At 32.1% G+C, this 17688-nt stretch overlaps 2 protein-coding genes across 5 annotated transcripts in view; one reads left to right on the forward strand and one right to left on the reverse strand.

Annotated features, from left to right (window-relative positions):
- LOC136039221 (protein capicua homolog) overlaps positions 1 to 17688 on the reverse strand; it is a gene marked incomplete in the record, with an annotated part of 223751 nt that overhangs the window by 102871 nt on the left and 103192 nt on the right. Inside the window, 1 exon segment of the mRNA XM_065722753.1 lies at positions 7511 to 7733. Within this exon segment, the coding sequence (XP_065578825.1) occupies positions 7511 to 7733 (223 nt within the window).
- Positions 1 to 17688, forward strand: part of LOC136039222 (period circadian protein-like) — a 569811-nt gene that overhangs the window by 7244 nt on the left and 544879 nt on the right. The gene's annotated exons all lie outside the window — the stretch shown is intronic.

The following is a 17688-nucleotide window of genomic DNA, read 5'->3' on the forward strand; positions in this document are numbered from 1 at the left end:
AAGACGATCAGGTCGTTAAGACGGAGTCCATCAAAATGTCCCGTATAAACGGGGATAGAACATAGCCCTGCTTAACCCCTGATTTAATCCAAAACCAGTTGCTAACCTCATTTCCTACCTTAACCACAGCAGTATTATTCTCGTAAATAGGACTAATCACTTTAATGTATTTTTCTGGTATACCATATAAGGATAAGACCTTTGCTAACACTCTTCAATCAACAGAATCGAAAGCTTGCTCATAATCGATAAAACTGAGGACCAAAGGTGTTTGACAACGAAGGGACTTCTCAATTATTAACCTAAGAGTGAAAACTTGGTCGACACATCCTCTACCTTTTCTAAAACCGCACTGTTCTTCCCTTAAAACCTTGTCTACAGCATCTCTCAGTCTCAAAAGTATCATATTACTAAGTAATTTGCTACATAAAGAGACCATACTAATGCCTCGATAATTACGACACTCGCTCTTGTCACCTTTCTTATACAGTGGTTTAGTTAAGGTTTTCCTAAAATCATTAGGTACTTCCCCTTTTTCAAAAATCATACTCATAATCTTCAGTAGCTTATTCTTAACCTCAGAGCCACCATAATTAAGAAACTCATTTATCACACTATCAGCACCTAGAGCCTTATTATTTTTAAATCCTTTTAGTACTGTCGCTAATTCTTCCTCACTAAACAAATCTTCCTTCACATCCAAGGTATCACAAACGTTTTCATTTTCATCTATATCTTTTCCTGCAACTGTATCTCGGTTTAGCATATTCTCAAAATGTTCCACCCATTTTTCTTTAACTTTTTCCTTATCACTAATTGTGGCACCATTTCTAACTTTAACTGGGACTAGTCCGGATTGACTACTCCCTTTCAATTTATTAACATGCCAGTATAATTTTTTACTATTATGCCGTCTAGCTGCATCTTCCAGATCTTCAGCAATTTTATCCATGACCTACACTTCACATCTCCTTAGTTCAAATTTTTATGCTTTCTCCACTTTCTTTACATTCCTTTTGTTTTCATACGACATATCACTCAGATAATTCTTGTACAAACCTCTTCTACTCTCAATTAAACCTAAAGGTTTTTCACTAATATTCCTAGTTGCAGTCTTAGCACTCTTCCCTAAGACACCATCAGCAACTTCACAAATTGTTTTTCTAAAATAATTCCGTCCATCTTCCACATTGTCAAACTTTAAACTCTCAAGTTTAGTATTCAACTGTTCCTGGAAGGTTTTTCTCAAATTTTCATCCTGGGGTCTACCAACATCATAACTTTCTAGGAGGTAGTTACCCTTCCGAAATTTCAGCTTAAATTAACCTTAGACACTACTAGATGTTGATCTTTACTTTTAACATCAATAACAGCACTCCTATACACCCTAGTATCTTGTATTCATCCTGGTGTCTTCGGTTTACAATAATATAATCAATAAGGTTTGCTGTCTTACCATCACGTGAATACCATGTCAACTTATGGGCCATTTTGTGACCAAACACCGTATTGGTTATAACTAGGTTGATATACCTACAAAATTCCATTACTCCTGATACTCTCCCCTCAGTCGGGAGGGCCATGCGTGTTCGGGGCATATCATATGACGCTTTCTATGTTTTACTCTGGATTCCACCAGATACCCATTTCGAGCTGGTTGGACTTTTGACTTTCTTACACAGAAACACCACTAACCCTCCTCCCAAACTAAACATTAGGCATCAACGATCTTTTGCTTATGAGCTCAGCGTGCTAAATATTCGGCAACTGGCTAAAAGCCTGTAGGCTAAATAAATGGAACGTTAACGAGGCCTTATGTCTTCGCATGTTGTTTCTTATTTACATTTTTAGATAACTTTTCTCCACACGAAAACTATTGTTCTGAATTCCGACTATCGTTATGACAATATTTCCCCCTCAAATTTATGTCTTCCTTTGTCTGGAATATGAATCTTGAAACTGTCTTACTTTTACTTGTATCTTGGAATAAAAAAGTGTAATGTTGGCCTGAATTATTACCAGGGGAACCATATATTCTAACACTTTATTTAACAACAATCCTAGTTTTTCAAGTTCAAGTTCGTTTATCAACAATATACTTATAACAACAAAAACGCGAAATTAGACACACTCTCCCCGTTGGGCGCCATTGTCGTAAAAAAAAGGATACATAAAAATAAATCAAACAATAAAAACAAAATCTAATGCTATTTACCACTATCAATCAACCCCTGTTAGGCGACAAGAGACTCCGCAGAGGGCAAAAACACATCAATAAGAGAAAAGTGACATCACCTAATAGCCAATTCGAAAATATAATATGGAACACCACGCTTTTATAACCGACAAAAGACAAAAATAAAGAAACTCCAAAAACGAATTCCAGAGACATAAATAGTTATAAAATTTTTGCACTTTTTTGTGGAAAAACAAAATACTTTTTAGTCATATATTTGGTATTTTAGAAGGCTTAAATACTGTTTTTTGTAGGTGCACACTGGCTGAACCCTAAAATCAAAGGGAGTAAAATCATTTGTTATCGAAGTAGAGTGTATGTATAACTTTTTCAATAGGGAATATAAATTTGGCGTCTAAAAGAGATTTAACAAAAAACAAGGTTTTTTAAATAGAAGTTAAGAGCGATATTGAAACTTTAAACAGATACAAATTATTCCATATACGATAAGGGCCCCTCCCCCGTCTACCAACCGCTCTTCACAGTTAATTTTAGTAGTGCTTAGCTAAAAAAAAAACATCATATGCAATCGCCTTCGGATCTTTAAACTATGTTGAATAAAATGGCTCTCAAAATTTTGATTGGATGTGTTTGGGGAAATGGTTGGCGTGGGAGGGGGTTAGTGACCCTCCAATCACTTTCGATTATTAAAAAGGGACCTAGCCCTTTTAACTCAATTCAGGGGTTAATTTACCTGACTATACCAAATATTTTTTTAAGCTGACATAACTATTTAAAGACACAACTGACCCAACTTTTTTTGGAGCTGGTATTTGACCCCAGTGAGAATAAACACGTTTTCGAATTTTGGAGTTCTATAGCATTTATTTGAAAATTCATGTTTAAATAATGAATAAAGAAAAGTAAAAAATAAAAATAAGTTCAGTTACTTAGTTTAGTCAACCAATTATAGATGTTATTTTTTGCTTATTAACATCTTTTCTTTTGCATTTTAACATCTTTGGGAATTTTAGGAGATGCTAAAATTAGACATGGAAGTTTACTTTAATTTAATAATAAAAATATCAATTATAATAATCAACTTAAATGATCCGAATTAATTGATTTCTACTTTAATGAGACTTAATCTAAATGAATTAAACATAATAAAATTTAATTATAAATCAATTAAATAAATACAAATTGATTATATTAAAAATAAAATTCATCAGGATAATTGCAATTATACTTAAAATTTGAATTATAAGATTTAGCTTACTTGCTATTATGAATTGGAGTATAAAACAAATGGGACTGACCTTCATCTAAGTTGGGTCGAAGAGCAAAAAACCTCAATCCGTAATTTGAAATTAAAATTTAAATTAAAATTAAAGTAGAAGTTCACTTTAATTTAATAATCAAAATATCAAATATAATGATCAACTTAAATGATCCGAATTAATTGATTTCTACTTTAATGAGACTTAAACTAAATGAATTAAACATAATCAAATTTAATTATAAATCAATTAAATAAATACAAATTGATTCTATTAAAATAAAATTCAACCGGATAATTAAAATGATACTTAAAATTTGAATTATAAGATTTAGCTTACTTGCTATTATGAATTGGAGTATGAAACAAATGGGACTGACCTTCATCTAAGTTGGGTCGAAGAGCAAAAAACCTCAATCCGTAATTTGAAATTAAAATTAAAGTAGAAGTTCACTTTAATTTAATAATCACAATATCAATCATAATATTCAACTAAAATAATTCAAACTAATTGATTTCTAGTTTGAATAAACTTAATCTAAATGAATTAAACATAATCAAATTTAATTATAAATCAATTAAATAAATACATATTGATTATATTAAAAATAAAATTCAACCGGATAATTAGAATGATACTTAAAAATTGAATTATAAGATTTAGCTTACTTGTTATTATGAATTGGAATATAAAACAAATAGGACTGACCTTCATCTAAGTTGGGTCGAAGAGCAAAAAACCTAAATCCGCAATTTGAAATTAAAATTAAAATTAAAGTAGAAGTTTACTTTAATTTAATAATCAAAATATCAATTATAATATTCAACTAAAATAATTCAAACTAATTGATTTCTAGTTTGAATAAACTTAATCTAAATGAATTAAACATAATCAAATTTAATTATAAATCAATTAAATAAATACATATTGATTATATTAAAAATAAAATTCAACCGGATAATTAGAATGATACTTAAAATTTGAATTATAAGATTTAGCTTACTTGTTATTATGAATTGGAATATAAAACAAATAGGACTGACCTTCATCTAAGTTGGGTCGAAGAGCAAAAAACCTCAATCCGTAATTTGAAATTAAAATTAAAATTAAAGTAGAAGTTTACTTTAATTTAATAATCAAAATATCAATTATAATATTCAACTAAAATAATTCAAACTAATTGATTTCTAGTTTGAATAAACTTAATCTAAATGAATTAAACATAATCAAATTTAATTATAAATCAATTAAATAAATACATATTGATTATATTAAAAATAAAATTCAACCGGATAATTAGAATGATACTTAAAAATTGAATTATAAGATTTAGCTTACTTGTTATTATGAATTGGAGTATAAAACAAATGGGACTGACCTTCATCTAAGTTGGGTCGAAGAGCAAAAAACCTCAATCCGTAATTTGAAATTAAAATTAAAATTAAAATTAAAGTAGAAGTTCACTTTAATTTAATAATCAAAATATCAATTATAATAAACAACTAAAATAATTCAAACTAACTGATTTCTAGTTTGAATAAACTTAATCTAAATGAATTAAACATAATCAAATTTAATTATAAATCAATTAAATAAATACATATTGATTATAATAAAAATAAAATTCAACCGGATAATTAGAATGATACTTAAAAATTGAATTATAAGATTTAGCTTACTTGTTATTATGAATTCGAATATAAAACAAATAGGACTGACCTTCATCTAAGTTGGGTCGAAGAGCAAAAAACCTAAATCCGCAATTTGAAATTAAAACTTAAATTGAAATTAAAGTAGAAGTTCACTTTAATTTAATAATCAAAATATCATTTATAATAATCAACTAAAATAATTCAAACTAATTGATTTCTAGATTGAATAAACTTAATCTAAATGAATTAAACATACTAAAATTTAATTATAAATCAATTAAATAAATACAAATTGATTCTATTAAAAATAAAATTCAACCGGATAATTACAATGATACTTAAAATTTGAACTATAAGATTTAGCTTACTTGTTATTATGAATTGGAGTATAAAACAAATGGGACTGACCTTCATCTAAGTTGGGTCGAAGAGCAAAAAACCTCAATCCGTAATTTGAAATTAAAATTTAAATTAAAATTAAAGTAGAAGTTCACTTTAATTTAATAATCAAAATATCAATTGTAATAATCAACTAAATTAATCCAAACTAATTGATTTCTAGTTTGAATAAACTTAATCTAAATGAATTAAACATAATCGAATTTAATTATAAATCAATTAAATAAATACAAATTAATTACATTAAAAATAAAATTCAACCGGATAATTACAATTATACTTAAAATTTGAATTATAAGATTTAGCTTACTTGTTATTATGAATTGGAATATAAAACAAATAGGACTGACCTTCATCTAAGTTGGGTCGAAGAGCAAAAAACCTCAATCCGTAATTTGAAATTAAAATTTAAATTAAAATTAAAGTAGAAGTTCACTTTAATTTAATAATCAAAATATCAATTATAATAATCAACTAAATTAATCCAAACTAATTGATTTCTAGTTTGAATAAACTTAATCTAAATGAATTAAACATAATCGAATTTAATTATAAATCAATTAAATAAATACAAATTAATTACATTAAAAATAAAATTCAACCGGATAATTACAATTATACTTAAAATTTGAATTATAAGATTTAGCTTACTTGTTATTATGAATTGGAATATAAAACAAATAGGACTGACCTTCATCTAAGTTGGGTCGAAGAGCAAAAAACCTCAATCCGTAATTTGAAATTAAAATTAAAATTAAAGTAGAAGTTTACTTTAATTTAATAATCAAAATATCAATTATAATATTCAACTAAAATAATTCAAACTAATTGATTTCTAGTTTGAATAAACTTAATCTAAATGAATTAAACATAATCAAATTTAATTATAAATCAATTAAATAAATACATATTGATTATATTAAAAATAAAATTCAACCGGATAATTAGAATGATACTTAAAAATTGAATTATAAGATTTAGCTTACTTGTTATTATGAATTGGAATATAAAACAAATAGGACTGACCTTCATCTAAGTTGGGTCGAAGAGCAAAAAACCTCAATCCGTAATTTGAAATTAAAATTAAAATTAAAGTAGAAGTTTACTTTAATTTAATAATCAAAATATCAATTATAATATTCAACTAAAATAATTCAAACTAATTGATTTCTAGTTTGAATAAACTTAATCTAAATGAATTAAACATAATCAAATTTAATTATAAATCAATTAAATAAATACATATTGATTATATTAAAAATAAAATTCAACCGGATAATTAGAATGATACTTAAAAATTGAATTATAAGATTTAGCTTACTTGTTATTATGAATTGGAATATAAAACAAATAGGACTGACCTTCATCTAAGTTGGGTCGAAGAGCAAAAAACCTAAATCCGCAATTTGAAATTAAAACTTAAATTGAAATTAAAGTAGAAGTTCACTTTAATTTAATAATCAAAATATCATTTATAATAATCCACTAAAATAATTCAAACTAATTGATTTCTAGATTGAATAAACTTAATCTAAATGAATTAAACATACTAAAATTTAATTATAAATCAATTAAATAAATACAAATTGATTCTATTAAAAATAAAATTCAACCGGATAATTACAATGATACTTAAAATTTGAACTATAAGATTTAGCTTACTTGTTATTATGAATTGGAGTATAAAACAAATGGGACTGACCTTCATCTAAGTTGGGTCGAAGAGCAAAAAACCTCAATCCGTAATTTGAAATTAAAATTTAAATTAAAATTAAAGTAGAAGTTCACTTTAATTTAATAATCAAAATATCAATTATAATAATCAACTAAAATAATTCAAACTAATTGATTTCTAGTTTGAATAAACTTAATCTAAATGAATTAAACATAATCGAATTTAATTATAAATCAATTAAATAAATACAAATTAATTACATTAAAAATAAAATTCAACCGGATAATTACAATGATATTTAAAATTTGAATTATAAGATTTAGCTTACTTGTTATTATGAATTGGAGTAGAAAACAAATGGGACTGTCCTTCTACGTTGGGTCGAAGAGCAAGATACCTCAATCCATGCTGATCTCGTTGAGTTGCAATTGGAGTAAACACATTCGGCTGGGGACTAAATGGATGGGGCGAAGGGTTTATTTTTGGAGATGGAATATGAGCTATTGGAGAACAGGCTGGAGTTCCTGAGTGAGAATTATTGCCCAATGATACTGAAAAAATAATTTAAAAACAAATAACAAAAAAGTTAAAATAATCTAAAAAATATAATATCTTTTTAATAAATAATTTAAATTAAATAATTTAAAAATAACTAACTTAAAGAACAAATTAGAAAATAATAATCTTCTGAATGATAATTATTGCCCAATGATACTGGAAAAAAAACCTTTAAAACAATGAATTAGCAATAGCTGACTTTTAATTAATCAACGCTTTTTTGCGATGATATCTGAGATCATAAAAGCACTGAACACACGTAGACCAAAAGAGAGAAAATAGAAAGACAAACTCAAAAACCCTAAAAGGGTAGCTTAACCATGGGCAAAAAATCGCTTTTCGCTAACAAAGAAAATATAAACGAGCGTTGTCTTTTCTCCTAAATTATACCTTTTTCTGTGCTGAAAGTTAACAAACCGAAGCCCTTTTTAGATTATTTTTGTTGTTTAAATAAAAAAAAACATCCATTGTAATTAATTTCTATACACTTTCGTTGCTAATATAGTTGTTATACAGGTTTTTTAAACAAAAAGAAATAAAAAAAATTTTTATGCGTTTTTTGTGTAGCCCCTCGGATAAAAATCCTATTGTAAGCGCCCTCTCCCCCCCCGAAAAAAAAACTTGGATACAGCCCTGGTTGTTAGTTTAGTTTTTCACGACGTTCAACAGATTTTGACCAAAGGCGATTTAAACTGATAAAACGTGAACTCTTCAAAAAGTATCTAGTTGCATATAGAAGTAAGGACCACGCATAATATACTTCGGGTTATTTGCATACACCCCGGCAAACATTTCTAGTTCAGGGTATTATCAAAATTTTACTTAAGATGCTAGTCAACACTCAACATTTCACACGGGGTTCAAACTTAGTATTTTCTTAACCTTAAGTTTCTTCACGGAGGTCAAACTTAGTATTTTCTTAATCTTAAGTTTTTTCACAGGGTTCAAACTTAGTATTTTCTTTAAGTTTTTTCACGGGGTTCAAACTTGGTATTTTCTTAATCTCAAGTTTTTTCAAGGGGTTCAAACTTAGTATTTTCTTAATCTTAAGTTTTTTCACGGGGTTCAAACTTAGTATTTTCTTAATCTCAAGTTTGTTCAAGGGGTTCAAACTTAGTATTTTCTTAATCTTAAGTTTTTTCACAGGGTTCAAACTTAGTATTTTCTTTAAGTTTTTTCACGGGGTTCAAACTTGGTATTTTCTTAATCTCAAGTTTTTTCACGGGGTTCAAACTTAGTATTTTCTTAATCTCAAGTTTTTTCACAGGGTTCAAACTTAATCTTGCTAGGACTTAAATCTGAAAATTAAGTCTGACTCAGCCAAAAACAATTAAGTCATCTACTTGCAATATCATTAACGTTTTTCCTCGTTAACAAACACTTTATGAAACCCTGTTATTTTCTCAAAATAATCTTTCCTACTATTTCGAAAAAAAAATAAAGATTACGATACTAATTTTATTAAGCTTTAAATTCTATACACTAGTTCATGATTTTAAGCGACTTCCACGTGTCTTTTCTTCACACAAAATTATCAATTTTTCCCCTGTTGCCCCAACCAACCACGAAAATCTAACTTATCTCAACTTTCCTAATATGATTTCACCGACATTTGGAGTGTGGCAAGAATTAATTTTAGTCTGATAACATAAACACACATTAAACACGTTCAATCAAAATATAGAAACATTTACTTTTGGATAACGTTCTCATTAAGGTTACTATTAACTTTATTCATTACTTTAAAGATAATCGGCTGAGATAAGTCGATGAAACTTTCAAAAATTTAGAATAGTTGACATTTAAAATCAATTTCATTTAATGACGTTTAATTCCTCAGAGTTTATTAGCCTCTACTACTTTCTTTAAAATATCGAAAAAACGATTTTCCGGAGAGTGATTATTTGACCTAATCAGTAAAATTACAGTATCTCTAGCCTAAATGAGTCCAAAAACGAAGAACTTGACCTAATATTTATCATATGACCTAATACATATCAATTTGAAGTTTGACCGGAAAGTGATCGTATGTCCTATTCAATAAGTTTTATAGCACTTCTAGCCTATATGGGGTGCTATGAATGAAGAACGGAACATTCATTATTATTATGACTTACCATATTGAAAATTCTGGTAATATAAATTCTAGAAAGTTTTGATAATAAAACGTAACAGAAAGTCTGTTATTTTATGAGGTATTGCTGGATTGTCGCGACTAGTTGTTAGCTACAAATGTCATTATTGAAAATAATTATCGTTAGCAATGAATATTATACATATCCGTAGAAAAGACGAGGAACAGTTCCTAACAAGTCGCTAAGCATTTGACTTGCCACAGGGTGGCAAAGGTGGTTCGCCAGTCTCATTTGCATCGCTATTTAGGCTGTCTGTCTCAAATTTGAATCGTTTATCTCAAATTTGAGGCCACCTGTCTTTATTTTAGCCAACAGTAGCATGGAATTCAGATCTTATTCGAGATCGTGATGTTGACTAAAAGCATGAAATATCGTTTCCCTTTTACTAGCTTCACATCAGAAAACGCCTCTGATTAGTTGAAAGCGATTTCACACCATTAGATTCATCCAATCAATGTCAATTCCACGCAACCGTTTGGTTCAAATTTGAGACAGATGGTACCGTTTAATACCCACCATAGATACGCATACGCTTGATAGTGAGCAAACACGCTGGTCAAAAATAGCAACATTAGGGATTACGCATTTAAGATGACCTTGAAACATGTGGACCATGTTCACCACCCTACGCTATCAAGTTGAACAATGGAACCCTAAAATGCAGATAAAGATTATCCTAAAAACAACCTTCAATTATTCAAAACAGGAAAATGATTAGATTCAAAACTAAAACACGAAGATAAATTCGAAAAATGAAGCTAACACTAAAAAAAGGAAAATGGACCAGCAATATGATAAGTTCCTCAAGCAATCAAGAGGAAATAGAACAAATTCTTGCCTAAACTACACTAGAACAAATAGAACACTAGAACAAATAGAACACTAAACTAAAAACGAACTAATAGTAACCTAACACTAACTACCACTATCCTGCTTGATGGATAAAAAGTGTTGTGGCCATAATCTTAGTAAAATTGCGATGAATATTGTGTCCTAAACACTAACAGTAACTTACTAACTTACACTAACTTAGTGTCCTAACACTAACACTAACTACCGCTCTCTTGCTTGATGGACAAATAGTGTTGTGGCCATAATCATAGTAAAATTGAGATGAATGTTGTGTCCTAAAACTAACACTAAATACCACTATCTTGCTTGATGGATAAATACTGTTGTGGCCATAATCTTGGTAAAATTGCGATGAATATTGTGTCCTAACACCAACAGTAACTTACTAACTTACACTAACTTAGTGTCCTAACACTAACACTAACTACCGCTCTCTTGCTTGATGGATAAATAGTGTTGTGGCCATAATCATAGTAAAATTGAGATGAATGTTGTGTCCTAACACTAACACTAAATACCACTATCTTGCTTCATGGATAAATACTGTTGTGGCCATAATCTTGGTAAAATTGAGATGATTGTTGTGTCCTAACACTAACACTAACTTACTAACTTACACTAACTTACTGTCCTAACACTAAAACTAGCACTAACTACCACTATCTGGCTTGATGGATAAATAGTGTTGTGGCCATACTCTTAGTAAAATTGAGATGAGTGTTGTGTTATTATGCGATGCCACCATAGTTCTCCTTGGAAGTCATGTTTTGTTAATTTTTTTTGTGAAACTGAGCTATCTCTTTTAAGTGGAGTGTTATTATGAGCATCATTATGAGCTATTTTTACGAACATTTATTATGAGATGTTTTCGTCCTTCACTTTTCAGGAGTGTTATTTTGTTGTTATGTTAGTTTTATTGTCACGTAATGTTGTTAGGAAGTGTCGTTAGGTTAGTTTTTAGTTTCAATTTTTATTTTCTTTTGACAGCATCTTACTCTCCAAAGACAACTAGGCCATAAAATCAAATTTACGCCTTTTAAATTGTTTGGTGTAACATATTTTTCACCTTAATTCTTGCTGATTTTTTCCCCACTTTTTTTTTCTTTTTTTTCCGCTGCTGCCATAAACTTCACTGACAGAGAATAAAGTTCACTGATAGATAAAAGCTATAATAAGTTAGAGTTAAATTGTCCCTTTTGGCCAACCGTCTGGGGCTACATGGAAAGCAGGTCGTCCTCGTCTGGGTTAGGAGGATGTCATAAATAAAGGTTTAAAGGAGATGAGAACTTCCTGGGAGGGTGTAAAGAGGGAGGCCTTGAATAGATTAAGTTGGAAGAGGAGCGTGCGTAGCTGTGTTGGCCTCAGGCGACTTGGTGCTGCAGTGAGTTATTATTAGTGGTAGTAGTAGTAGTAAAACCCAACAAATAACAAATATTATTTTCAATAAAGGCGAAGTAGTTAACGATTTTACTATAACCTTAATTAAAACCATAAGAAAGATGATGATTGCGAATTTGAGCCAAATAATTATTCAGATCAGTTTGATTTCGGTAGAAAGTAAATTGCTTTGCATGATGACACAGTTTAGGTTAATAGATTCTGTAGACAAAGCTATAAACCAAGAACATCAAAATAGACACACTTTTACGAAAAATATAACAAAGCAGTGAACAAAAAAAAAACAACAAAACAATGCTTTCATTGAAAAAAATACAGAAATATTTCGGCCCTAAGTTCGGCCCACTCGTAAGTTAAGAATCCCTCATTTTCTAATTTTGGCTCTCCTTTCAACCCCCCCCCCCCCACAGATGCTCGAATCGGGGAAAACAACTTTATCAAGTCAATTTGTGAAGGTCCCTGACCCGCCTACCAATTTTCATCGTCCTAGCACATTCAGAAGCAAAAAACTCGTCAAAGCACAGGACCCCCCCCCCCAACTCCCCCAAAGAGAGCAGATGCAGTCCGGGTACGTCAATCACGTATCTACGACATTTGTTAATTCAACCCACCAGGTTTCATCCCAATCTCTTCACTCTAAGCGTTTTGCAAGATTTCTGCCCCCCCCCCCCCAAATCCCCCCAGTGTCACCAGATCTAGTCGGGATTTCAGCTAAGAGCTGTGTGACATGATTTCCTTCTAAATATCAAATTTCATTAAGATCCAGTAACCCGTTCTTAAGAAAAAAATACCTCAATTTTTATAATTTTTCTGAATTAACACCCTCCCCCCCAACTCCCCCAAAGAGAGCAGATTCGTTCCAATTATGCCGATCACGTATCTAGAACTTTTACTTATTCTTCTCGTCAAGTTTCATCCCGGTCTCTCCACTCTAAGCGTTGTCCAAGATTTCCAGTTTCAAAGATTTCTATTTCCCCCTCCAGCCCCCTCTGTCGCTGAATCCGATTCGAAATAAAAATGGAGCATCTGAGACATAAGATCTTTCTATATATCAAGTTTCAATAAGATACGATCACCCATTCGTAAGATAAAGAAACCTCAATTTTCATTCTTTCCAAGATTTCCCGTTTCCCCCTCCAACTCCCCCCACTGTAACCAGATCTGGTCGTGATTTAAAAAAAGATTTCTGAAGCACAAGATCATTCTAAATGTCAAATTTCGTTAAGATCTGATCACCCCTTCGTAAGTTAAAAATGCCTCAATTTTGTTAATCTTTCAAAATTAAATCTCCTCCCAACTCCCCAAATGTGAGCGGATCCGTTCCGGTTATGCCAATCACGTATTTAGGATTTGTACTTATTTTTCCCACCAAGTTTCATCCTGGTCCCTCCACTCTAAGCCTTTTCCAAGATTTTCCAACTCCCCCTAGTGACACTGGATCCGGTTAGAATTTAAAAAAAGAAATCTGAGTTACGAGGTCCTTCTAAATATGAAATTTCATTAAGATCCGATCACTCCTTCGTATTTAAAATACCTCATTTTTTCTAAAAATTTTTTAAATTAGACCCTCACCCAACTCCCCAAAGAGAGCGGATCCGTTCCGGTTATGTGAGTAACGTATCTAGGACTTATGCTGAGTTTTTCCACCAAGTCTCATTCCGATCCCTCAACTTTAAGCGTTTTCCAAGATTTTAGGTTTCCCCCTCCAACTCCCCCCACCCTATGTCAAAGGATCCAGTCGGGATTTAAAATAAGAACTCTGAGACACGATATACTTCTAAATATCAAATTTCATTAAGATCCGATCACCCGTTCGTAAGTTAAAAATACCTCATTTTTTCGAATTTTTTCGAATTCACCAAATTAACCGAACTAGCCATAAAAAAAATAAGAACAACTCACATTATAAACTAACATCTAGCACTAATTTTACTACATATGGATAAAACCAAAGCGAATGTCTATAGTGGAACTATGGGTCAATGTCCGCTGAACACTCACTGGATACAGTGAATTTTTTTTTTCTTTTTCCTCTTCTGACTCCTCGGCATGCCTTCTTTTGGTAATTTCTCTTTGAGCCGCAAGCCTGTTTTTTTTTACTTTTTTTCGTGTGTTTAGTTGTCAGAATAAGTTAAAGAAGTCAGCTGTTTAAGTCATGATTTAACCTGTGCTTTTCGATTCTGGGCAATGACACAGTATGTAGTCCTTGAAAATAATTGTTTTATTAATGCTCGAAGGATATAAGGTTAGCTTCTTTTCCTCGGAATTTGTTTTTAGGATTCTACTGGCGGCTCAGAAATTCTATTCTAGATGTTGAAGAAATTAGATTTACATCAGCTGCTCCGGCGCTATACAAGGTTCAGTCTCCGATGACATACATAATTCAGTTCAATAAAGTGCATCTCTTGAGTCTTCGCTTGAAGGAATCAACAGTTGCCGTTAATGGAATAGCCTTTTCAGATGTTGATGTTGATTACTAATCGAATATTCCCTGTGTCCCCGTCGTCATTTATATATCCCCCCAATGCCCCCCGGCGTCCCCGTTGTAGTTGTGTCCCTGTGTCCCGGTCTGTAATTTCTCTTTGAGTGTCCTGATCGTCATTTATATTCCCTGTGTCCCGTAGGCGTTTTGTCAGCGGAAATAACAATTTTATGCGTATCAGTAGGCATCAAATCAATTGCTGTTTTGAACAGGCGCACTAAATCATTGTTTTCGTGGAAAAGATGTTGCAATTGGGAAACGATAGTCCTTTCAACGTCGGGAGAAATGTCGCAACGTGCATTCAATTCAGAATTTCTATCACTGATATAGTACAGTTGTAAAAATATATGATTCTCACCTGAGAATGGTAGAAGGGACCCTGCTCTATGATAAATTTGTCCTTTTACTTTGAAAGTAGGCATAAATCGATCTGGATTTTCGATTTGGGCACCAAACGACGTCATTTGGAAACATGAGTTATATTTTCTGATCTGTGATAAAAAAAACGCTTAGATTCTGACGTAGTTCCAGTAAGCAAAGTCTTCAATGGCTCTGGTGGTGCAGCCAGTTGAGGAAGTTTAACTTTTCCTGAGGCGCAACACATTCCTATTGTTTCACCATTGAATTTCAAGGCCTTGCAATAGGGACAAATTTTAGACATTGTCCCGATTCGAACACATCTACTCAAGCTATAATCATCGACTGGGCTGTACCTGAATGCCAGGCGATAACTTTCAGGTTGCTCTGATTCCTCGGCACGCTTTCTTTTCTTACTTTCTCTATCATCAGCAAGCCTGATTTCTTGCTGTTCTTGTGATTCCTCGGCACGCCTTCTTTTTTCACTTTCTCTTTTAGCAGCAAGTCTGGTTTCATGTTGCTCTGGTAGTTAATCGGCATGCCTTCTGTTTTCACTTTCTCTTTTAGCAGCAAGTCTAGTTTTGCGTTGCTCTGGTAGTTCCTCGGCACGCTTTCTGTTCTTTCTTTCTCTATCAGCCTCAAGCCTGTTTCCTTGCTGTTCTTGAGATTCCTCGGTACGCTTTCTTTTCTTATTTTCTCTATCAGCCGCAAGCCTATTTTCACACCGTTGTTGTGGTTCCTCGTCGCTTAGATTCTGACATAGTTCCAGTGAGCAAAGTCTTCAATGGCTCTGGTGGTGCAGCCAGTTGAGGAAGTTTAACTTTTCCTGAGGCGCAACGCATTCCAATTGTTTCCCCATTAAATTTCAAGGCCTTGCAATAGCGATAAATTTTAGACATAGTCCAGATTTGAACACATCTACTCAAGCTACAATCATCTACGGGGCTGTACCTGAATGCCAGGCGATAATTTTCACGTTGCTCATGTGATTCCTGGGCACGCTTTCTTTTGGCATTATTTCTTTGAGCCTCAAGTCTGATTTCACGTTGTTCTTGTGATTCCTCGGCACGCTTTCTTTTGGCATTATCTCTTTGAGCCGCAAGCCTGTTTTCACGTTGTTCTTGTGATTCCTCGGCATGCTTTCTTTTGGTAATTTCTCTTTGAGCCGCAAGCCTGTTTTTTTTTTACTTTTTTGTGTGTGTTTAGATGTCAGTTTTTTGTCTTATTTAATTTTTTCACTTTTTTCCCGAAGGGAAAGGCTCCCGAACATGGGACAGATATATTCCAAATTTTTTTTCTATTAAATTATTGTTTTGTTTTTATTTTTGGTTCCCTGCTTTGTTGAACTTAAAACCCGTTTTTTCTTGCTTGATTTTTCGTAAATAAAAAAGCAGTGTGGTCTCAGAAAATAAACACATTTTGGTCCCTGGACTCATCTTTGGTCTACTCATACCTGAAAACAGAGATTTTCTCTCTTTTTTTTTGGGGGGGGGGGCTATTTCAAAACTATGAATTTTTTAGGCCAATATTAAATTTTCGCAAGTGTTGTTGCGTTCAACCGTGAAAATAGACAAGCAAAACTATTTTTTTAATGTGACACCGATTGTGACACCAATATTGGAACGAAAATGTTCCAATATTAACAATTTATTGATTCCCAAAGACAACTATACCTTGAAAGGGAATCAACACCCTCTTCGACTGTTTGGTGCTGAAGAAGAAGAATAATAAGTTTAAGAAGTCAGCTGTTTAAGTCATGATTTAATCTGTGCTTTTCGATTCTGGGCACTGACACAGTATGTAGTCCCTTGAAAATAATTGTCTTATTAATGCTCGAAGGATATAAGGTTAGCTTCTTTTCCTCGGAATTTGTTTTTAGGATTCTACTGGCGGCTCAGAAATTCTATTGTAGATGTTGAAGAAATTAGATTTACATCAGCTGCTCCGGCGCTATACAAGGTTCAGTTTCCGATGACATACATAATTCAGTTCAATAAAGTGCATCTCTTGAATCTTCGCTTGAAGGAATCAACAGTTGCCGTTAATGGAATAACCTTTTCAGATAGATGATTAGGATAGATGATAGATAAATGGAATTTGTTTTTAGGATACTATTGGAGGCTCGAAAATTCTATTCTAGCTGTTCGAGAAATTCGATTTACATCAGCTGCTCTGGCGCTATACAAGGTTCAGTTTCCGATGACACACATAATTCATTTCAATAAAGTGCATCTCTTGAATCTTCGCTTGAAGGAATCAACAGTTGCCGTTAATGGAGTAACCTTTTCAGATAGATGATTGGGATGGATGATAGACGAGCTCATTAAATGCTAATATGATTTAGTCTAAATGCTTTTAACTTTTTGGCCAGAGTCGACCCAGCTCTAAATGGGTACCTGGAGAAATCTGGGGAAGGTAAACAGGAAGGGTGTGCGAAAGCACAGGATAGTTGGCCCCCAGCCCCCCATTGCACTTCCTGGCTAAAGGGCCAAGAAACGGAGATCAGCACCGCCGGTAGGGACTGTAAAGTCTAATGCCGTATTCTTTACCTTTTACCTTGTAACTTTTGATTCTTTTTCCAAAAATATAGAAAAAATGCTTTTTTTCTGAGCCGATTCCAAATGTCTATAAAATTGTTTAAGAAGTACTATTTGAAATTCTGAAGTTATCCTCTTGTACCTCCTGAATAAAAGATGTTTGTCTCCTAATGGCCGTTTTTCTTCC

This window comes from Artemia franciscana, chromosome 19, assembly GCF_032884065.1.
Source record: "Artemia franciscana chromosome 19, ASM3288406v1, whole genome shotgun sequence".
Taxonomy (NCBI): Eukaryota; Metazoa; Arthropoda; class Branchiopoda; order Anostraca; family Artemiidae; genus Artemia; species Artemia franciscana.